Source organism: Ranitomeya imitator, chromosome 1, assembly GCF_032444005.1.
Source record: "Ranitomeya imitator isolate aRanImi1 chromosome 1, aRanImi1.pri, whole genome shotgun sequence".
NCBI classification, from domain to species: domain Eukaryota; kingdom Metazoa; phylum Chordata; class Amphibia; order Anura; family Dendrobatidae; genus Ranitomeya; species Ranitomeya imitator.
Genome location: NC_091282.1, coordinates 1,196,269,958 through 1,196,294,490, shown reverse-complemented (window position 1 = coordinate 1,196,294,490; position 24,533 = coordinate 1,196,269,958). Strand labels below are relative to the sequence as shown.

The following is a 24,533-nucleotide window of genomic DNA, read 5'->3' as shown; positions in this document are numbered from 1 at the left end:
GTAACGCTGCCATTAACCCTGTGTGAGGGCTGACTGGAGGGGATTATGGAGCAGGCACTGACTGCAGGGAGGAAAGAGCAGCCATATTGTCGCCGGACTGTGGCCGTCGCTGATTGGTCGTGGCAATGGTCATGGGCGTTTTGCCACGACCAATCAGCGACTTGGATTCCACGATAGACAGGCCGCGACCAATGAATATCTGTGACAGACAGACAGAAAGACGGAAGTGACCCTTAGACAATTATATAGTAGATTATAACAGTGGGGTTCATGTGACCCCCCCAGTCCGCAGCTTGTGCACCTGCCCTTGAGTCAAAAAACACCCAAGGGGGGGGGGGGGGGGGGGGGGGGCGGATGGAAGTAAAAGGTGTTGTTACTTACCACATTTTTTTAATAGTAAATATTAGATGAATCTGTCCACATTTCAACGCACAACATTGCCTGTCCATGTGGCTCCCCTTAGGCGCCATCCTTGTCACATCCAGGCATTCATCGTTATCTTTGCCAGGGGGTCCCTCCTTCCTATCCAGCCATGTCCTGTCCAGGAAGTCTTTCTCTGAAGCCGTAAGCCCCCGGACTGTTTTGACAACCCTTTTCTGTATCGATCGCTCGCATAAAAAAATAAAAAAAGTGAACTACCGATAACACCTAGAAATGAAGGACACATGAACAGACCATCCTTCTGCCATACTAATGTATTCCATCTTTCAAAAAGAAAGATATGATTTTAATATTACTTAACAATATGTTAAAAAAGTAGCCACTTGGGCGTCAGTGTTAATACAATTATACACTCTATAACAGATTGATCGTGTGAGTATTTTTTTCTTTTTTTTTCCTTTTTCTTCTGTTAACATCCTCATTCTGCAAGTATTCTTTACACAAGCCGGCTACGAGTTTAGGGGAGGGGAAAAAATCCAAAAAAAAACAAACACAGGTAAGCGTATCTTGTACACTTCTTTTCGACAGTAGATTGTATGTGAGCAGAGAAACGTCCGTCCGTTTACGAGAATTTCCCCCATGAGAAAATCGGAGCAGTGATTATTTCATGAGTGGGTATGAAGTCCATTCTTTTATTTTTATCTCGCCGGTAGTCCATGTGATAAAACGTAGCGTACTGCAGAAGTGACATGAGCCATCGTGGATGACGCAACTAGCTAGGCCTCAACTCAACCCAAGGAACCAGTCTTGAGCCTGACGCCAAGGCAATTTAGAAGAGAGCGTATTGCTACAACCAAAGTCTCACTCACAGACTACAAGCACACAAGCTAACAAATCCAGGTAGAAAGTGGCATATTCGGGGGGTTTTCTTTTTTTTTCAGATCAGCGAGAATGGTCAGGGCTGCGGGGGGGGTTCAGTGCAGATCCACACAGCACTGGGGACAAGGCAAGGCAGCACTGGCTCGGGGCCGGATTAAGCGGTCAGAACAGCAGGGCATACACCAGTGGCATCGGTTCCTGCAGGGTGACCCCCTCCCCTCTTACACATCTCCATAGTCAGTGTGCAGCATAGGTGGTCTTCTTCAAGCTGAAGTTGGACCAGTTGATTGACAACCTCTGTCTTGTCTGCCGGGCAGAGTCTAAGCAGAACCTGCAAGAAAAAGACCATGAAAATTCACCAAATGCATTAGAGGGGTTCACCAGACACAAAAAGTCAAGCAGAACTGAATTAGGAACTGTGTGTGAGTGGCGGGTCGGGTTTTCTAGACAGAAAAGGTCCCCTTCTATTCTGTAAATATCCAGTTTTCTAGATAGAAGAGGGTCCCTTCTATTCTGTAGTTATCCAGTTTTCTAGATACAGGATAGCCCCTTTTATTCTGTAGATATCCAGTATTCTAGATAGAAGAGGGTCCCTTCTATTCTGTAGATATACAGTTTTCTAGAGAGCCCCTTCTATTCTGTAGATATCCAGTTTTCTAGATACAGGAGGCCCCTTCTATTCTGTAGATATCCAGTTTTCTAGATACAGGAGGCCCCTTCTATTCTGTAGATATCCAGTATTCTAGATACAGGAGGGCCCCTTCTATTCTGTAGATATCCAGTATTCTAGATAAAGGAGGGCCCCTTCTATTCTGTAGATATCCCGTTTTCTAGATACAGGAGGCCCCTTCTATTCTGTAGATATCCAGTATTCTAGATAAAGGAGGGCCCCTTCTATTCTGTAGATATCCAGTATTCTAGATACAGGAGGCCCCTTCTATTCTGTAGATATCCCGTTTTCTAGATACAGGAGGCCCCTTCTATTCTGTAGATATTCAGTTTTCTAGATACAGGAGGGCCCCTTCTATTCTTTAGCTATCCAGTATTCTAGATAAAGGAGGGCCCCTTCTATTATGTAAATATCCAGTTTCCTAGATAGCAGAGGGCCGTTTCTATTCTATAGATATCCCGTTTTCTAGATACAGGAGGCCCCTTCTATTCTATAGATATCCCGTTTTCTAGATACAGGAGGCCCCTTCTATTCTATAGATATCCCGTTTTCTAGATACAGGAGGGCCCCTTCTATTCTTTAGCTATCCAGTATTCTAGATACAGGAGGCCCCTTCTATTCTATAGATATCCCGTTTTCTAGATACAGGAGGCCCCTTCTATTCTATAGATATCCTGTTTTCTAGATAAAGGAGGGCCCCTTCTATTATGTAAATATCCAGTTTCCTAGATAGCGGAGGGCCGTTTCTATTCTCTTGATACACAGTAAGTGAACATAGAATGTAAGTCCGCAAGGAGAGGGTCCTCTCCCCTCTGTACCAGTCTGTCACTGTAAATTTGTTTACTGTAAACGATATCTATAACTCTATATGTAACCCCTTCTCATGTACAGCACCATGGAATTAATGGCGCTATATAAATAAATAATAATAAGCCTTTTAAGAAACCCATGAACATCACATTTGCAGCAATACACCTATGCAGTCGGCCGCTTGTAATGAAGCGCTGTATACACCGAAATCGTGCCCACGACAAGGAATCACGAGCAGCTCAGCCCCACAATCTGCTCATGTGTGAAGGGTCCCTGCGTGGAAGTAAGAAAAATCCTTCACCTTTTGAAATATTCCACTTCTCTTTCGGTCTCGTCCATTTCAACACTGTCGAGGTCAATGTCTTTTGGAAGAAAAACATCATCTGGAAGAAAAAAAACAGAAATGACATATGAAGGAGTTATAGGACTAAGTAAGATCTGAACAAGACATCTCACGGTACAACATCGCGCTCACGGATCAACTACTGTAAGGTTTGATCACCACCTACTTTATACTTTCCAATCTGGCACCATTGCATTAAGTGTAGTCTGTAAACACCAGATAAGGCTACGTTCAAGATTAGAGTTTCCCGACGCTGCGTCGGGCGACGCAGCGGCGACGCACGCGTCATGCGCCCCTATGTTTAACATGGGGGACGCATGCGTTTTTCTTGTTGCGTTTTCCGACACGTGCGTCGTTTTTGACGCTAGTGTCGGACGCAAGAAAATGCAACAAGTTGCATTTTTCTTGCATCCGATTTTCGTCAAAAAACGACGCACGCGTCGCAAAACGCGTTTTTGCGTGCGTTTGCACACGTTTTTTCGTGCATCGCGTCGCCGACGCAGCGGCGCGCAACGCTAATCTGAACGTAGCCTAAGTAACACCACAGTCCTATTAGGGCACGTCCAGCAGAAAGAGCACAGTCCCGTCAGGGCACGTCCAGCAGAAAGAGCACAGTCCCGTCAGGGTACGTCCAGCAGAAAGAGCACAGTCCCTTCAGGGTACGTCCAGCAGAAAGAGCACAGTCCCGTCAGGGTACGTCCAGCAGAAAGAGCACAGTCCCGTCAGGGTACGTCCAGCAGAAAGAGCACAGTCCCGTCAGGGTACGTCCAGCAGAAAGAGCACAGTCCCGTCAGGGTACGTCCAGCAGAAAGAGCACAGTCCCGTCAGGGTACGTCCAGCAGAAAGAGCACAGTCCCGTCAGGGTACGTCCAGCAGAAAGAGCACAGTCCCGTCAGGGTACGTCCAGCAGAAAGAGCACAGTCCCGTCAGGGTACGTCCAGCAGAAAGAGCACAGTCCCGTCAGGGTACGTCCAGCAGAAAGAGCACAGTCCCGTCAGGGTACGTCCAGCAGAAAGAGCACAGTCCCGTCAGGGTACGTCCAGCAGAAAGAGCACAGTCCCGTCAGGGTACGTCCAGCAGAAAGAGCACAGTCCCGTCAGGGTACGTCCAGCAGAAAGAGCACAGTCCCGTCAGGGTACGTCCAGCAGAAAGAGCACAGTCCTGTCAGGGTACATCCAGCAGAAAGAGCACAGTTTTGTCAGGGTACGTCCAGCAGAAAGAGCACAGTTTTGTCAGGGTACGTCCAGCAGAAAGAGCACAGTCCCGTCAGGGTACATCCAGCAGAAAGAGCACAGTTTTGTCAGGGTACATCCAGCAGAAAGAGCACAGTCCTGTCAGGGTACATCCAGCAGAAGAAGCACAGCCCTGTCAGGGTACGCCCAGCAGAAAAAGCACAGTCCTGTCAGGGTACATCCAGCAGAAAGAGCACAGCCCTGTCAGGGTAGGTCCGGCAGAAAAAACACAGTCCTGTCAGGGTACGTCCAGCAGAAAGAGCACAGTCCTGTCAGGGTAGGTCCGGCAGAAAAAGCACAGTCCCGTCAGGGTACATCCAGCAGAAAGAGCACAGTCCTGTCAGGGTAGGTCCAGCAGAAAGAGCACAGTCCCGTTAGGGTACGCCCAGCAGAAAGAGCACAGTCCTGTTATAGTTAGCAAACGCCAAAAAAAAATATATATTTATATATAAAATTGGGCATTAAAGCCGTCGTCTCAAGTTTATAGAATGGTTAAAATTGGAAAGTGCTCGTAAAAACGAACAACTTTGCGACCTCTTACTAAAAATTCTCTTATCTATGGAAATTTTTTTACATTTTATTGTTTACAGCTCATTGCCAAGGTTACTGCCACCCCTGCAGTGGATAAGAGGCGGCCGGTTACCTAGATAGGGAGCGTGTCCAGCTTGCAGGCGCAATTCATGAGATCCTGTAAGCACTGCTCTAAGGCTGGCCGAACCTCTTCAGTGTCGCCTGGTACAGTGGCAACCCACCCTCATAGAGGCAAGGGAGACAGCCCAGTGCGGACCACCAGCCCGATCAGTTCATCTCCAGGAGCAAACTATTCTCCGGCTCTCTAACATACAGGATACAGCCCTGGAGCGCCTCCGCACCACGTACAGAGGCCGGCAGCGATCATCTCTGGAGGTGCGGTCCAGCCAATTGCAAAAATTGCTCTGTGCCATACTGTCAAACGGAGAAGTGGTGCTATTGTGACTCTTAATATTGTTTTTTTTTTTCTTAAAATAAAAAAACAGGATTTTTGGTTGCTTACCGTAAAATCTGTTTCTCGGAGCCTTCATTGGGGGACACAGGAACCATGGGTGTATGCTGCTGCCACTAGGAGGCTGACACTATGCAAATAAAAAAGTTAGCTCCTCCTCTGCAGTGTACACCCTACCGACAGGAAGTAGGATATTCAGTTAGTGAGAAAGCAGTAGGAGAAGCAACGTGTAAAAGAGGAATAATAATAAACTTTATTTACATAGCGCCAACAAATTCTACGGCGCTCCATAGATTAACAGTTTCAAACACTCGAAGAGTGTGCAAAGAACTCAAACGTATACAGTAAACAGAGCTGTTCAACTTGGGAGGGTGCTGTGTCCCCCAATGAAGGCTCCGAGAAACAGATTTTACGGTAAGCAACCAAAAATCCTGTTTTCTCTATCGCCTTTCATTGGGGGACACAGGAACCATGGGACGTCCCAAAGCAGTCCCTGGGGTGGGAAACACAGACTTCCATCAGGTCCGAGGACTCACCACTGCCGCCTGCAGGATCCTTCTGCCCAGGCTGGAGTCCGCCGTAGTTCGGCGAAACGTGTGGATGGAAGACCAGGTGCCGCTTGCAAAGCCGTCAGCGATAACCCTGTGACGTACCGCACTGGAAGCGCCGACTGCCCGGGTAGAGAGCCTTTATCTCAGGAGGGGGCACTCTTGTTCTTGACCCGGTAAAGCTTCCAAAATTGCCGTTCTGATAGAGCGAGCAATAGTCGCCTTGGAAGTCGGCAGGCATCTACGCACGCCATCAGGGATGGCGAAAAGAGAATCCATCTTTCGGAAAGCGGCTGTGCTAGCCAGGGAGATCCTCACTGCCCTGACGAGGCCCAGCCTGTTCAACGATCACTCCATGAGGATGAATCGGAGCTGGACAAAAGGAAAGGTATAACGATGTCCTCGTTGAGGTGGAAAGATGAAAACCACCTCGTGAAAGGAAGGAAGGAAGGCAGAGGCCTGGGACCACCTTGTCCTGGTTTAAAATCAAGAAAGGAGGTCGGCAAGAAATGGCCGCCAACTCAAAAACGCGGCGGATCAAAAAGATGGACCTGAGAAAGGCCACCTTCCGAGATTGAGCCTCTCAGGGAGTTTTTCCCTGTCAGTTCTAAGGGGAGAACCCCTAAGCACAACCAACCCAACCTTTAAATCTCATGAATCCACAGAGGCCCTGTACGGAGGGACAGCGTGGGCTACTCCTTGAAGGGAGGTCTTAACCTGCGGCTGAGAAGATAACGTCTTCTGAAAGGGAAGAAGAGCGCAGGAACCTGGTCCTTTAGGGAACTAAGAGCGAAGCCCGAATCCAGCCCTGCCTGAAGGAAAACCAAATGGAAGGCAGGGAAAAAGGACATACAGGTCCTTCTCAAAAAATTAGCATATAGTGTTAAATTTCATTATTTACCATAATGTAATGATTACAATTAAACTTTCATATATTATAGATTCATTATCCACCAACTGAAATTTGTCAGGTCTTTTATTGTTTTAATACTGATGATTTTGGCATAAACCCTCCTGATAACCCAAAAAACCTGTCTCAATAAATTAGCATATCAAGAAAAGGTTCTCTAAACGACCTATTACCCTAATCTTCTGAATCAACTAATTAACTCTAAACACATGCAAAAGATACCTGAGGCTTTTATAAACTCCCTGCCTGGTTCATTACTCAAAACCCCCATCATGGGTAAGACTAGCGACCTGACAGATGTCAAGAAGGCCATCATTGACACCCTCAAGCAAGAGGGTAAGACCCAGAAAGAAATTTCTCAACAAATAGGCTGTTCCCAGAGTGCTGTATCAAGGCACCTCAATGGTAAGTCTGTTGGAAGGAAACAATGTGGCAGAAAACGCTGTACAACGAGAAGAGGAGACCGGACCCTGAGGAAGATTGTGGAGAAGGACCGATTCCAGACCTTGGGGAACCTGAGGAAGCAGTGGACTGAGTCTGGTGTGGAAACATCCAGAGCCACCGTGCACAGGCGTGTGCAGGAAATGGGCTACAGGTGCCGAAATGGGCTACAGAGAAGCAGCACTGGACTGTTGCTAGGTGGTCCCAAGTACTTTTTTCTGATGAAAGCAAATTTTGCATGTCATTCGGAAATCAAGGTGCCAGAGTCTGGAGGAAGACTGGGGAGAAGGAAATGCCAAAATGCCTGAAGTCCAGTGTCAAGTACCCACAGTCAGTGATGGTGTGGGGTGCCATGTCAGCTGCTGGTGTTGGTCCACTGTGTTTCATCAAGGGCAGGGTCAATGCAGCTAGCTATCAGGAGATTTTGGAGCACTTCATGCTTCCATCGGCTGAAATGCTTTATGGAGATGAAGATTTCATTTTTCAGCACGACCTGGCACCTGCTCACAGTGCCAAAACCACTGGTAAATGGTTTACTGACCATGGTATTACTGTGCTCAATTGGCCTGCCAACTCTCCTGACCTGAACCCCATAGAGAATCTGTGGGATATTGTGAAGAGAAAGTTGAGAGACGCAAGACCCAACACTCTGGATGAGCTTAAGGCCGCTATTGAAGCATCCTGGGCCTCCATAACATCTCAGCAGTGTCACAGGCTGATTGCCTCCATGCCACGCCGCATTGAAGCAGTCATTTCTGCCAAAGGATTCCCGACCAAGTATTGAGTGCATAACTGAACATTATTATTTGATGTTTTTTTTGTTTGTTATTAAAAAACACTTTTATTTGATTGGATGGGTGAAATATGCTAATTTATTGAGACAGGTTTTTTGGGTTATCAGGAGTTGTATGCCAACATCATCAGTATTAAAACAATAAAAGACCTGACACATTTCAGTTGGTGGATAATGAATCTATAATATATGAAAGTTTAATTGTAATCATTACATTATGGTAAATAATGAAATTTAACACTATATGCTAATTTTTTGAGAAGGACCTGTAGGTGAAAAGCGGTTGGACTCGCATCAACGAAAGTAAGCCTTCCAGGTACGATAGTAGATCCTGGAAGAAGACAAAGGCTTCCCAGCCTGGATTATAGAGTGACTCATCTGGGCCGAAAGGCCGGACGCTCTTAGAACTGTGGAGTCCACAGCCACGCCGTTAAACTGAGCGACCGATAATTCGGGTGGCAGATCGGACCCTGAGACAGCAGATCGGGTCCGCCTGGAAGACACCAGGGGTGTCCGCGAGAAGATTGGCGATGTCTGCAAACTAAGACCTCCTGGGCCAATCCGGGACGATCAGAATGACCGGCACCCATCCAGCCTTGATCTTTTTCGACAGCTTGGAAAGCAAGGGAAGGCGTGGGAACCGATAGGGGAGCCCGAACTGCGACCGAGGAATGGCCAGAGTGACAACACCACTGTGAGAGGATCACGGGACCCTGGGCCGACCCGAGGGATCTCCTGTTCAATGGGGACGCCATGAGGTCCACCTCTGGAGTCCCCCCTCGAAGAGCAATCCGATAGGAAACCTCCTGAAGTACCATTCCCCTGCCGCGAGGCCCTCGCGGCCGAGGAAGTCGGCGGCCTAAATGTCCACGCTGGGGACATGCACTGCGGAGCTCACCAGGACCGTTGCCTCTGTCCAAAGGAGGATCCTGGAATCTCGGCCGAGGCCAGCGAACGCCGAGTCCACCCCTGGTGGTAGACATAGGCCACTGCTGTGTCATTGTCTGTCTGGATTCGAATTGGCAGGCTGCTGAGAATCCTTACCCAGTGAAGGAAAGACAGAAAGATGATCCGGGACTCGAGGACATTGATCGGCAAAGGTGGCTCCTGCACCGACCAACAACCCTGAAAGAACAGGAGACAAAGCCCCGCGCCTCCGCGAGCAGACTGGCGTCCGTCGTCACCACCTGCCAGGGAACTGGAAGGAAGGATATGCTGTGAAGGATCTACTCTGGGATAAGAGAAGTGACCTCGGCCACCAGTCGAGGAACCATTTGACCTGGGAGAAAGCCGGATCGGACGATGCAGGGAGAAGACAGACCTGTCCCCTGCGATAAAATAGCCTGCTGAAGAAGTCTTGAAAGAAACGGGCGAAGGGAAAATTGCTTCCGATGTTGCAACCAAACCTCCTTAGGGCCTTTAAGGCCCATCGGAAAGGAGGGGAGCCGAGAACCCTGGAGCAAGCGAACTTCCTGACAAAGGAGGGATATCCTGTCCTCGGGAAGGAAGACTCTGGTCCGACAAGTGTAGAAGAACATGCCCAGAGATACGAGGCACTGAACAAGACGGAACTTCTTCCTGTTGACGAGCCACCCGCAACGGTTAGAATGTCGGGAAAGATGGATAGACTTTCGGGAGCCTGAAACCGAAAATCCTGAGCCTCCATGAAAGTGATTACTGAACGAGGGAATATCATCCTGAAGTGTCTCCGACTAAACTTCCTGTACAGCAAATGGAGATCCGTACTGGGACGAACCTTGCTGTCCTCAGTCAGTACAGAAAGATTCGAAGAGAAGCCTGTGAACCGATGAACCGTTCCTGTTCTGGGACGGGAACGTTTACCCCAGATTTAAGGAGGGAAACAATGGCTGTAATGAAACCCAGGACTAGAGCGGGGTCTCTTGGAGGTTGGGATTTGAAGAAAACGATCCCAGGACCGTGAAATGAAGATTTTGTATCTAGAGGATACAAGTGCCCTGGCCCATGCGCCCTCTACTGAGGAGACCCAGACGTCCCTGAGGAACAGGAGACGGTTGCCAAGTCTGAGAAACGGGCTGGGGTCTAGTCGTGGGTCATGCCTAGGTGGAACTTCCAGTCCTGGACATGGAGAATCCACCTTAGGAGTAGCAGGCACGCCAGGAAAGAGTGAGTCGAAGAATACCTTCTTCTATTTAACGTGCCAGTGGCCTCTGCTGTTGCGAAGAGGAATCTGATGCCGCAAAACTACGAAAAAGGTCAAAAAGACCGAAGTAGCCGCCTAAGGGGAAGTAGGCGAGGTCTGGAGAAGGGGACTGGTGCCGCCAGTGTCGTCCTTAATAAATTTGGTCCAGCTTGGAACCGAAAGGACGTGAACCTTGAAAAGGCAGGCTCGTAAGGGACTTCTTTGATGACTCTTGAGCCAAAAAGTGCGACAGCTGGCAACAACATTACTGGGCGCCTGTGCGGCAGAAGACGCGACGTCCAGGGAACAAATTATTCCCCGGCGTGAGAAATCTGGGAGGCAAGTTCCGCCAGCCGACCTGATGGAGCTCCAGCTTGAATGCCCCAACAGAGTTGTTTAGCCCCTCGGATACAGACTTCGAAACCCAAGTGGAAGCCAAAGCTGGGCATTGGGATGATGCGGCAGCTTTGAAAGCCGACTTCACGAAGGATTACATGATCCTATCGATGGAATCTTTCAGAGCCGCCCACCGGACAGCGTAAGGACTGTGTTGGTGGCAAGTTTAGCAGCCGACGGATCCACAGGGGGAGAGGTCGTTCTCTAACGCCTCTCATTCTGGTTGGCAATGAGATCCGGAGGAAAGAGATATGAGACTCCAAGACGCTTGTCTCTTTGAGAACGTCTGGTCGAATTCGCTCTTTCTCTGGACAGAAGCTCCTTGAATTCAGGATGAGGAGCAAATACCTTGGGAGGTAGCTTAGACCGTCTAAACGAAACCGCCTGATCTGCGGGTTTCGTAGAGGAATCTTTGATGCCACAGGTCTGATTGGTCGCTCCAATGAGGCTTTGAACCATATCCCTCATGTTAGCGATTTGGTTCGAATCCGGCCCCAAATTATCCTCCGGAGGCGTATCAGAGAAAGCCTCGCCTGACTCAGGGGAGGAGGATCAGGAGGACGCCGACTGCAGAGGAGGACCGAGTGTCGAGATGGAGCGAGAAGAGGACTCAGACTGGCATTCCTGTCTGGACCTTTTGCAGCTAGCCTTGGAGGGCTCGGAAGGAGCTTCCAGCGACCCGGAGCAGGGGAGCCACTGAGGGCCGCGCTGTAGCTGGGGCTGGGAAGCCTGCAGGACCCGAGGCGGAAATGTCCCCCCCTGAGCACAGCCACGCAGATAGCGTGCCCGGACAAGAAGCGGCGCGGTGTTCCGTAAAGTCAGCCGCGCCGGAACAGGGAGGCCGCATCCACGGAAGTGGCGCGGCTGAAAAGAGATGCGATTCGCATCAGAAAACCCCTTAAATAGGAACCCCCTTTTTTTTTTTTTTTTTGGATCCAGGGAAGCCACAGGGTGGGGAGGGAAAATACTCACCTAAACATCCCCCGCCGGTACTAACCTGGAAGGAATGAGACGTCCACGGAGCTGATGGACGTCCTCGTCTCCTCCAACCGACAGGCTCTGGTGGGCGAGTGGGTGGGGGACGGAGCCAGGACCGGACTTCTAAGCACGCTTGTGTGCTAGGATCTTGGTCCTGGTGAGGGATCTATGAGGATACGGGGTGGCAGTACACACCGTACTCATAGTCCGCATAGTGGGACTACAGGTGTGACTGTTCACCCTGTATCCCTCCGGAAAAACCTGAAAGGAAACGACGCACATTGAGGTAGATAAGGGTCTAATGAAAGACCCGTGTCCACCTCCTACTGACACTAAGCTAAACTGAATATCCTACTTCCTGTCGGTAGGGTGTACACTGCAGAGGAGGAGCTAACTTTTTTATTTGCATAGTGTCAGCCTCCTAGTGGCAGCAGCATACACCCATGGTTCCTGTGTCCCCCAATGAAAGGCGATAGAGAAAATGGGGTGAGGTTTTTCTGTTTATGTCAGCCGGGGTAATAACACCCCTGTAAGACACAGTCTGCATTACTCACATTGCAGTACCCAGCCTCATGCCCACGCTATAGGTGGGGTAATTATGCCACAACACAGATACCATATCCAACACGTGCATGCAGTTAATCGGTGTGTGTCTGGTCAATGAAAGCAGAATCCCAATATGACTGTGCACCCACAAAAGTGATGCCCCTATGGATCCTGCCCGCTGGCACCTCAAAGACTAGGTACGTGTCACCTACCAGCCTATGCACCGTGTAATACCACCACATGGTGAACAAATCCTGGAGGTGCTGTCTATGGGGTCTATTCTACCCACCGATGCAACATCTGCCTGTATACTCTAAGCATAACGTGGACCTGCAATCTTCAGGGTCTGCCCATGGGGGCATCGACCTGCAATCTGCAGGTTCTGCCCATGGGGGCATCGACCTGCAATCTGTAGGTTCTGCCCATGGGGGCACCAACCTGCGATCTGTAAACCCAAAACCTAATTCCAAGAAAGCCTGTCAGGGAACCTTCAGGCAAGCTTTTACAATGCTACAGTCTGGGCTGAACTTAAGACCCAACCTAAGATGGCCTTTGTCACGTACCCGCTTCTCAGCACGTGACTTGGGGTTGCGCCTGCAAGTGTTAATATATCTCCTCTCCTTCAGTCCAGCATTCAACCTCTGTCCTATGCTGCAATGGGAGCATACATCACGTCCCGACACAGACCACACACCCCACTTCATATAGGCTGCCACCACTCACCGAAAACACGGGTGATGAGTCCTGGAAATATTACTACTACTGTCTGCCAATCACCAAGGCGAAGGCAATGGAATCTTTCGAGCATACAAGGTTCAATTTTTTTAAGATTTAAGCTTTTAATAGATATCCAAAAAGTATTGTTTCTCCTTGTGGAGTTTGACATGCTAAGCATGCCGAGATGAGGAGACAAAACCGTGATGCTCCTCTGGGAAATATGCTAATTATGCAAATTGTCTCTTCAGAGAGGAAGAGAACTAGAACTCTAGTGTCTCCTATTGGAAGGTAGCAATCTTGACAAGCTTTAATAGAAAATGTACAGTGGTTACAATAAAAGATATACAAATATGCAAAACAGTTATAAAAAATAAAGGGAGAAAACTTACAGAAATATCTAAACTTTACAGTCCGTCATTCTGCTCCCTGAGGGGGAGACGAATATGGAATGGCTCACATCAGCTTGGCTGCCCCTCAATCTGTGAACGTGTTTCTATGTGTAAAGGCCTAATTTATAGAGTCAACCCAGGGGTCAGATTTCTAGACCAGCCTCTCCGGTTAATATTCTAATCGTTGGTTTGTGACTGGATCCTGGTTATTTTACCAATGAATACATTATTTTTCTTTGAACACTCCGTGTAATTTTTCTTTCTCAGAGTAAATATACACAAGTGTCAGGCTGCAATTTGGTGTCTTCCCATCAAAGGCACCAGGAGGTGTGAAGTGTTTCCAATTCTGTGTGTTCTCAGGACATCCCCCCTGGGGTGACTGGAGACCAGGAGACTGCCTGTTCAGGATAACATGGGTCATGAGAGCTGCAGTCTCGGCACAGATGTTAATTTACTGCTGGTCATACATCCATACATATAGATATTTCACTATATCCTCTGTATGTAGTCCGCTTACCATGTCAGTAGGGCCTCTAGGCTAAGGCGTCCCCCCTCCCCCCCCCATTTCACTGCACACCATTTATGTTCGCCAATCAACAAATTGTCCAGATTACCCTGTCCAATCTTCATTAAAGCTACACATGCATCTATCCATGGTGCAGCGAAAGACCAGACCTTCTTACCGCACAATGACTGGTTGTTGCAGGCACACAAGTTTTCATCCCCGTAGACCGATTATTGAGTCCCATAACCTCCATCTGAAGGAATTCTCTTGGCCCAGGTCCATGGCCCATCTTCATTTTGCTTACAATCCTGCTGTTGTAAGTAAAATCGACACCCCAGACCGAATAAAATGGCATGCAGGTCTTTCAACAAATAAATTAAAAAGCTAATGAGGCGTCAAGTGCTCAAGGTTGACAAAGCTCTTAACGAGCCCCTGCCTCCCTAGCTTTTTTCCCTGGCCAGCATTAGCCTCTTCACCGATTCCCCTTTAATAACCAGAAAGCAACACCAATGTGGCTCGGCAACTTACCAATTGAATTATTCACTTTTTCTCCTTTCTTCTTCTTATTCCTCTTGCTTTTCCCCTTGGGCTGCGGGGAATCAGCAGTGATCAGCAGTTTGTTGTTCTGCTGCTCCCCAATGAAGGCGGCTTCACAAGGTGCTGGGGGTTTGTCTTCCTTTAAAAAGTTTAGTTGTTTCTTGGTGTTACCGTTCGTGGCCTTTTTCTCTTCTTTCTTCTGCTCAACCAAAGATGCGATTTCCACGGCTCGGACTTTGGCTTCGCATTGGTTCTTCGGTTTTGGTTGGAGTTCGGATATTTTGGGGACCTCAGACTTTTTGACTTGCTCCGGGCAGAGCTTTGCCACTTTAGACTTCTGCTTAACGTGGTTTTCTTTTTGTTGGACTAAGTCTAGGAGGAGGGAGAGCTGCTCCTGCTGTTTCGCCTTCACTTCTTTTGAGGTGTAAGATTTTAAGTCTCTGCCGTGTGTGTGATTGGAAAGCTCATTCATGGCCTCTAATAACGGATTCGGATCGGTTTTGTGACACTGCCTTGTGTGTAAAGGAACGGATATGGTTTCCTGCTCTAGGGTCCCGTTGGGAAGAACCTCTGTGGAGGCTTCTTTACTGGGGAGAGAGTGGTGCGTGTGTCGGTCAGACTTGTGACAGTCCTTAGCAGAGCGATCCTTTTTCTTTTTCTTGAGCGCATGACACTCCTGGTGCCGATGAAGTTCCTGTTTGAATCTTTCTTCGACCTCTCGTTGCTGCTGTTCTTCTATGAGACGACAGACTTCAAGTTCTCGGACTTCGGCTTCATGTCGTGCCTTTTCCTCCAGCTGTGTTAAAATCAAAAGATATAGGAAGAAACTATTAAAGGTCTTCTGTTATAAAACATTCTCATTACCTTACAAAATACTTAAAATTCACATATACATTTGTGCCCAGTCCATACCAAAAAAGCATATTAGAGACACGTACTTGGGATCCATCGGGGTCCCAGTGATGAGACCCCAACCGATCAGGAAGTTCTCATCTATCCCATATATAATTGATACCTTTCAATGCTGGAAACAACCCTCAAAATATGGATGATGTTCTCCAACATTTAAGGCTCAAAACAAGAAAATACGCTCCTTAAGGGCTGCTCATAGGCACATCTACTGGAGAACGGGAAGTCAAGGTTGTGGTTAATTGCACATCACTATATGGGATGTCAGGTGTGTCTAGCTGTAGGATGCATTACAGATATCTTGGTCGACAATGTCATTAAGACTAAAACTACATGTTGACTTAGGTCGTGGGACAAGAGTCATGGCCAAAGAGTCAGGCATCGTTGCTACATCGTAGCTCAATCCAAGTAAACTGGGCTACATTGTCAACCGCAGGGTACTGCGACAAGCAAGTCGCAAAAAGTTAATTGTAGTGGTCGCAGTACCCTTGTAGAGGCAAAACGACCCCATTTATATGTATCAGTGACATCTAGTGACCATACACATGTAATGACCCGTGATGTGGCAGTGACATCTAGCGACCGTACAAATGTAATGACCTGTGATGTGGCAGCGACATCTAGCGACCATACAAATGTAATGAGCTGTGATGTGGCAGCGACATCTAGCGACCATACACATGTAATAAGCTGTGATGTGGCAGTGACATCTAGCGACCATACACATGTAATGAGCTGTGATGTAGCAGCGACATCTAGCGACCATACACATGTAATGAGCTGTGATGTGGCAGCGACATCTAGCGACCATACACATGTAATGGCCTGTGATGTAGCAGCGACATCTAGCGACCATACACATGTAATGAGCTGTGATGTAGCAGCGACATCTAGCGACCATACACATGTAATGAGCTGTGATGTGGCAGCGACATCTAGCGACCATACACATGTAATGAGCTGTGATGTGGCAGCGACATCTAGCGGCCATACACATGTAATGAGCTGTGATGTGGCAGTGACATCTAGCGACCATACACATGTAATGAGCTGTGATGTGGCAGCGACATCTAGCGACCGTACACATGTAATGACCTGTGATGTAGCAGCGACACCCAGCGACCATACACATGCAATGACCTGTGATGTGGCAGCGAATCTAGCGACCATACACATGTAATGACCTGTGATGTGGCAGCGACATCTAGCGACCATTCACATGTAATGACCTGTGATGTGGCAGCGAATCTAGCGACCATACACATGCAATGAGCTGTGATGTGGCAGCAACATCTAGCGACCATACACATGCAATGAGCTGTGATGTGGCAGCAACATCTAGCGACCATACACATGCAATGAGCTGTGATGTGGCAGCAACATCTAGCGACCATACACATGCAATGAGCTGTGATGTGGCAGCAACATCTAGCGACCATACACATGCAATGACCTGTGATGTGGCAGCAACATCTAGCGACCATACACATGTAATGGCCTGTGATGTGGCAGCGAATCTAGCGACCATACACATGCAATGACCTGTGATGTGGCAGCAACATCTAGCGACCATACACATGTAATGGCCTGTGATGTAGCAGCGACACCCAGCGACCATACACATGCAATGACCTGTGATGTGGCAGCGAATCTAGCGACCATACACATGTAATGACCTGTGATGTGGCAGCGACATCTAGCGACCATTCACATGTAATGACCTGTGATGTGGCAGCGAATCTAGCGACCATACACATGCAATGAGCTGTGATGTGGCAGCAACATCTAGCGACCATACACATGTAATGAGCTGCGATGTGGCAGCAACATCTAGCGACCATACACATGCAATGACCTGTGATGTGGCAGCAACATCTAGCGACCATACACATGCAATGAGCTGTGATGTGGCAGCAACATCTAGCGACCATACACATGCAATGAGCTGTGATGTGGCAGCAACATCTAGCGACCATACACATGCAATGACCTGTGATGTGGCAGCAACATCTAGCGACCATACACATGTAATGGCCTGTGATGTGGCAGCGAATCTAGCGACCATACACATGCAATGACCTGTGATGTGGCAGCAACATCTAGCGACCATACACATGTAATGGCCTGTGATGTAGCAGCGACACCCAGCGACCATACACATGCAATGACCTGTGATGTGGCAGCGAATCTAGCGACCATACACATGTAATGAGCTGTGATGTGGCAGCGACACCCAGCGACCATACACATGCAATGACCTGTGATGTGGCAGCGAATCTAGCGACCATACACATGCAATGACCTGTGATGTGGCAGCGACATCTAGCGACCATACACATGCAATGACCTGTGATGTGGCAGCAACATCTAGCGACCATACACATGTAATGACCTGTGATGTGGCAGCGAAATCTAGCGACCATACACATGCAATGACCTGTGATGTGGCAGCGACATCTAGCGACCATACACATGCAATGACCTGTGATGTGGCAGCGACATCTAGCGACCATACACATGCAATGACCTGTGATGTAGCAGCGACATCTAGCGACCATACACATGTAATGAGCTGTGATGTAGCAGCGACATCTAGCGACCATACACATGTAATGAGCTGTGATGTGGCAGCGACATCTAGCGACCATACACATGCAATGACCTGTGATGTAGCAGCGACACCTAGCGGCCATACACATGTAATGAGCTGTGATGTGGCAGCGACACCCAGCGACCATACACATGTAATGAGCTGTGATGTGGCAGCGACATCTAGCGACCATACACATGCAATGACCTGTGATGTAGCAGCGACATCTAGCGACCATACACATGTAATGAGCTGTGATGTGGCAGCGACATCTAGCGACCATACACATGTAATGAGCTGTGATGTGGCAGCGACATCTAGCGACCATACACATGTAATGAGCTGTGATGTGGCAGCGACACCCAGCGACCATACACATGTAATGACCTGTGATGTGGCAGCGACATCTAGCGACCATACACATGTAATAAGCTGTGATGTGGCAGTGACATCTAGCGACCATACACATGTAATGAGCTGTGATGTAGCAGCGACATCTAGCGACCATACACATGCAATGACCTGTGATGTGGCAGCGACATCTAGCGACCATACACATGCAATGACCTGTGATGTGGCAGCGACATCTAGCGACCATACACATGTAATGGCCTGTGATGTGGCAGCGACATCTAGCGACCATACACATGTGATGAGCTGTGATGTGGCAGCGACATCTAGCGACCATACACATGTGATGAGCTGTGATGTGGCAGCGACATCTAGCGACCATACAAATGTAATGACCTGTGATGCGACGGGCCGAATTCCGACGCTAGTGTGAAAGTAGCCTTACATGGGCGCATATAAAAGATCATTGCTTCTCCACGTATTTCCAGTCTGACAACAATTTACTCACAGGACACAAGACTATATCACACAGAAACAGAGGGCAGGCCAATAGAAAAGCGGCAGGCCAGACATACATTATAATAGCCGCAGGAGGCCGGAGCCTGCCGATATTTACTGTGGGAATTACAAAGGTGGGGGGAGGACAGAAGGGGAATATCGTGTCCCCTCTCCCCAGGGGCGCAGCCTGTGGGCTGATGCATTAGGGACATGCATCTCACATGGAACCTATTATGCATACATATAACTGCACAACATATTCTGGGTGCTGAGTGGTTCCGTAACACGGCTCCCCTTTTCAGCGACGCAATCGGCATACACAGGCTGATCCTTAATGGATTGGTTTGGGGATGACCGAAGTTTATGGGGTGGGTACAAGTTCCGTTTGTCGACTTAGTCCATCGGCGTTACCGTTTTGTTTGCCGGGTCTGTAGTGGATGGTGAAGTCCAGAGGTTGTAGGGCTAAACTCCACCGCAGCAATCTGGCGTTGTCTCCGGAGACCCGATTAAGCCAGACTAGGAGATTATGGTCCGTTAGAAGGGAAAACTGTCGTCCATACAAATATGGTTGTAACTTTTTGAGTGTCCATACTATTGCCAGGCACTCCTTCTCGATGGCCGCATAGCTCACTTCACGGGGCAGTAGTTTCCGACTCAGGTAAGCTACCGGGTGTTCTTGGCCGTCCGGCCCGACTTGGCTTAGTACTGCCCCCAATCCAAACATAGAAGCGTCTGTGTGAACAAGGAAACATTTAGTTGGATCGGGTGCGGCCAATACAGGGGTATTGGTGAGTGCGTCCTTTAGTTGGCGGAAGGCTTCCTTACACTGGGGTCCAGGTTACCTGGCGGGGTTGGTTCTTACGGGTCAGATCAGTGAGGGGCTTGGCCACGCTGCTGTAATTGGGAACGAATTTCCTGTAATACCCCGCTGTCCCTAGAAACGCCATGACCTGGGTTTTAGTGCGTGGGGTGGGCAATTAGGCTATGGCCTCAATCTTGGCTGGTTCTGGTCGCTGTTCCCCACTTCCCACCCAATGCCCTAAATACTGAACCTCTGCTTTGCCCACGTGACACTTGTTTGTGTTCAGGGTGATTCCGGCCTTGTGGATCCTGTCTAATACTGTCTCTAGGTGATTTAGATGCTCTTCCCATGTCGCGCTGTAGATGGCGATGTCATCCAGGTAGGCACACGCATAGTCCTGGAGACCATCCAGAAGCTGGTCAGCCAGCCTCTGGAAGGTCGCCGGGGCATTCATCATCCCGAATGGCATAACTTGAAACTGGAATAAGCCGAACGGAGTGACAAATGCCGACTTGGGAATAGCATCAGGACTAAGGGGAATCTGCCAGTAGCCTTTGCATAGATCGATGGTGGTCAAATACTTTGCCCCTACCAGCCGGTCTAAAAACTCATCCACACGCGGCATGGGATACGCATCCATCACTGTTTTCTCATTGAGCTTACGATAGTCTACACAAAACCGTGTAGTCCCATCCTTCTTGGGCACTAACACTACGGGGGATGCCCAGGGACAATTTGACTCTTCAATGACCCCTAAAGCCAACATCTCTTGTATCTCTTGTCGCATCCCTTCTTGTACAGACTCAGGGACACGGAAGGGGTTTTGTCGCAGGGGGGTCTGATCCTGGGTCTCAACCTTGTGTTGTGCCAGGCGAGTGTACCCTGGTCTCCCCGAAAACATCCTCTGTCGCCGCCTCAACAACTCCTCCGCCTGCTGTCTCTCCTGGGGGCCTAGGTCTTCACCCAAGTGTACCTGGTCCCATGTTTTAGACTGAGTCCTTTCCCCTAAGACATCAGGCAAGGGAAGTCCGGCTAAATCCTCTGCTTCTGGTGCACAGATGGCCACTACTTCTTCAGGGCGCTCCAGATAGGGCTTCAGCATATTCACGTGGAACATGCAGATAACCCTGGAGTCGTCACAATCGGCGACATTATAGGTGGTGTCGGCTATTTTCCCCACTACCTGGTAGGGCCCCTTCCATGTAGCTTGGAACTTGTTCTGCCTGGTGGTCTCTAACACAGGACCTTCTGTCCTATTTCCAAGGTGCGCTCTCTGGCCCTCCGATCGTACTATACGCACTGGCGCCGCTGGGCCACCTGCATGTTCCCACGTACAGCCTGGGTCAGCTCCTGTAGGCGGTCCCGGAATTCCAGCACATAGGGTACAATAGGTACCCCTTCTATGATGCCCTCCCCTTCCCAGTGTTCTAGCACTAAGTCTAAGGGGCCCCTTACCCATCTCCCGTATACCAGCTCGAACGGGGAGAACCCCATGGATTCTTGGGGCACCTCCCAATAGGCAAACAGGAGGTGTGGCAAGAATTTCTCCCAGTCCCTGTAGGTCCTGGTAAAAGTCCCAATGAGTTGTTTTAACGTCCCGTTGAAGCGTTCATACAACCCACTGTTTTGCGGGTGGTACGGGGAGCTTTTAATGGACTTTATGCCGCACCGCTTCCACAGTTGGTTGGTCACCTCTGCTGTAAACTGGGTACCCTGGTCCGAGATAATCTCCCGGGAAAATCCAACCCATGAGAAAACCTGGAGCAAGGCAGCCGCCACCGTCTCTGCCAGTATGTTAGGTAACGCAACCACCTCTGGATACCGTGTGGCATAATCTACCACTGTCAATATATACCCTTTCCCTGACGGACTGGGTTTGGCTAACGGCCCTATCAGATCGACCGCTACTCGGCTAAATGGTTCCTCCATAATGGGGAGGGGGCGTAATTTGGCCTTGCATCGATCTCCCCTCTTGCCAATGCGCTGGCACCTGTCACAGGTCTGGCAGTATTGACGAACATCATAGGTTACCCCCGTCCAAAAGAAGTTTTTTGTCAGACGATGCCTGGTGCGACTGACGCCGAAGTGCCCGGCCAAGGGTATGTCACGAGAGATTCGCAGTAACTCCTGCCTATACTTCTTGGAAACTACCAGCTGTCATTTTATAGTGGGGCTCGTCCTGTTGTGGTGCTGCTCTGTGATCCGGTAGAGGAGTGCCTGCTTCCATATAAACTGTTCCCCTTCCAGTATCCCTCTCCCCTCCTGTGCCTTCCCACGATATCTCTCCAATGAAGGATCCTCAAGTAACTCCCTCTTAAATTCATCTGGGGTGGCCCAAGAATTGTGTCTGGCTATGGGAATATGTGTAGGGCTGGGATGTCTTACCTGGGCCTCCTCTGAGTGTGATTCCACCTCCGCAGCTCGAGCTGGTCTCCGGATGGTTACAGGATATGTATCAGCCAGAGGGGCAACCGAGAAGGCAGACAACATGGGCCCCAAGTCATTTCCCAGCAAGACGTCTGCAGGCAAATCCTCCATCAAGCCGACCTCAACAAAGCCATCCCCGACTCCCCAGTTCAGGTGAATCCTGGCAGTGGGCAGTCGATGTATGGCTCCCCCTGCTACACGGACTGCCACTGTCCGGTCCGTCTTCTCTTGGTCCCGGACGAGATGAGGCTTCACAAGTGTCAAAGTTGCTCAGGAATCTCTTAGTCCCTTCATGCGTTTCCCATTAACCCACACGACCTGTCGATGCTGTTGTCGATTATCTGCCCGGGCTGCCTGCATGGGGTCTACTTCATGCAGCACTTCCTCCATCTCTTCCACCCCTTGGTTAGTCGTAGCCCCCAATGCCGGGTCAGCTTCGCCTTGGTAGCAGTGTACAGCGGCCCGGTGGAAGGTAGCTGTTCCCGCCTTTGGCCACTTGGGTATGCGGAGTCCGGTTGGGACATTGTCTTTGCAGGTGGCCCAGCTGACGGCAGGTGTGGCATCGCGCCCCAGGGGAACTGTGGTAGGCCGGGTTTCTAGCTAGTCCCCCTACAATCTTCGGTGGTTTGGGGCCCTCCAGGTCCATGGGAGGACCCCTAGTGACCATCTTTGATCCTGACAACTGAGGCCTCCTGGCATCATGATGTTCATCGGCCAGACGAGCGGCTTCCTCAAGAGTGGTTGGCCGCCTGTCCTGAAACCATTCCTGTGTCTCGGGAGTTAATCCATTAAAGAATCGTTCTAACAAGAAGAGCTGGAGGACGTCCTCCTTAGTGGTTGCTTGGCTCCCTTGTACCCACTGTAGCAGTGACCGCCGTAAGTTACAGGCCCATTCAGCGTGAGTATCGGCTACGCGTTTTATAAGTCCGCGGAACTTTTGGCGGTATGCCTCTGGTGTCAGCGCATACCGGGCCAAGATCACTTCTTTGATCCGCTCATAGTCCATACAGTCCTCATCAGGTACCGTGCGATAGGCGTCCGCTGCCCGGCCTGTCAGCTTGCTGGCCAGAATCTAAACCCGTTCCTCCGGCTTCACTTGATGATGAAGGGCACACTGCCGCTCAAAGTCCTGCATAAAGCCATCAATGTCTTTCTCTGCCTCCCCCAACTGTTGGAAGGCATTATACTGGATCTTTTTGTGGCTTACTGCGGAAGGTACCTGGTCGTAGCTCCCCCTGCTCGCTGACTCTCCTCTCTCCGCTGTGCCATCTCCATCTTGGCTAGCTCTATCCTGGTCTGCTCGTCCATCTCTTCCTTCAGATCAGTACGCACATCAGCCATCACCTCTCGTATGATCTCTACTGCAGGGTTTGGGCCATAGAACGCCAGTCTGTTCTTTACCTCCCTCTGGAATTCAGTCTCCTCCACGTTCACATTGGGGAGCGCTGCACTGTCGTGTTCCATGATGGCTGCTATCAAATCCACTTTTGTTTTGTTGCTGGCGATCAAGCCTCGGGCTTCCACCGGATCTTTTAATGTAGTCCTTCTGGTAGTTGTTTTCCATTCATTCCTTTCCTCCTGTAGACTGGGTATCATGTCCCGCTGTCTGCCACCAGTGTAACGGGGTCTACCAAGCTGGGGTACCTCTTTCAGTACCACCCCGTGTTTTAGGAGGTCCACTCAGATTTGGCTGGAGTCTGAATGAAGGACGCTGGCTGGAATTGCTTGGTTACATGGGCGCATACAAGAGATCACTGCTTCTCCACGTATTTCCAGTCTGACAACACTTTTCTATTCGCCTGCCCTCTGTATCTGTGTGATATATTCTGTGTCCTGTGAGTAAAGCGGCAGGCCAGACATACATTACTATAGCCGCAGGTGGCCGGAGCCTGCCGATATTTACTGTGGGAATTACAAAGGTGAGGGACGGACAAAAGGGGAATATCGTGTCCCCTCTCCCCAGGGGCGCAGCCTGTGGGCTGATGCATTAGGGACATGCATCTCACATGGAACCTATTATACATACATATAACTGCACAACATATTCTGGGTGCGGAGTGGTTCCGTAACACGTAACAGCGACCATACACATGTAATGACATGTGATGTGGCACCGACCATACACATGTAATGACCTGTGATGTGGCAGCGACATCTAGCGACCGTACACATGTAATGACCTGTGATGCGGCAGCGACATCTAGCGACCATACACATGTAATGACCTGTGATGTAGCAGCGACATCTAGCGACCGTACACATGTAATGATCTGTGATGTAGCAGCGACATCTAGCGACCGTACACATGTAATGATCTGTGATGTAGCAGCGACATCTAGCGACCGTACACATGTAATGACCTGTGATGTAGCAGCGACATCTAGCGACCATACACATGTAATGACCTGTGATGTAGCAGCGACATCTAGCGACCATACACATGTAATGACCTGTGATGTAGCAGCGACATCTAGCGACCGTACACATGTAATGATCTGTGATGTAGCAGCGACATCTAGCGACCATACACATGTAATGACCTGTGATGTAGCAGCGACATCTAGCGACCATACACATGTAATGACCTGTGATGTAGCAGCGACATCTAGCGACCATACACATGTAATGACCTGTGATGTAGCAGCAACATCTAGCGACCGTACACATGTAATGACCTGTGATGTAGCAGCGACATCTAGCGACCGTACACATGTAATGACCTGTGATGTAGCAGCGAC

The 24,533-nt window shown here is 49.4% G+C and overlaps 1 protein-coding gene across 2 annotated transcripts in view; it reads right to left on the bottom strand.

Moving 5' to 3' along the window:
• Positions 1–691: 691 nt before the first annotated feature.
• The window catches only part of FAM193A (family with sequence similarity 193 member A), a 108,930-nt gene continuing 85,088 nt past the window's right edge, over positions 692–24,533 (bottom strand). For both annotated transcript variants that reach the window (XM_069744863.1, XM_069744864.1), the window contains 3 exons: positions 14,210–15,014; positions 3,042–3,123; positions 692–1,591 (listed from right to left, as the gene is read on the bottom strand). In XM_069744863.1, coding sequence (XP_069600964.1) covers positions 1,498–1,591; positions 3,042–3,123; positions 14,210–15,014 — 981 coding nt within the window. In that variant the 3' untranslated portion in view covers positions 692–1,497. The remainder of the gene's footprint in view (positions 1,592–3,041; positions 3,124–14,209; positions 15,015–24,533) is intronic.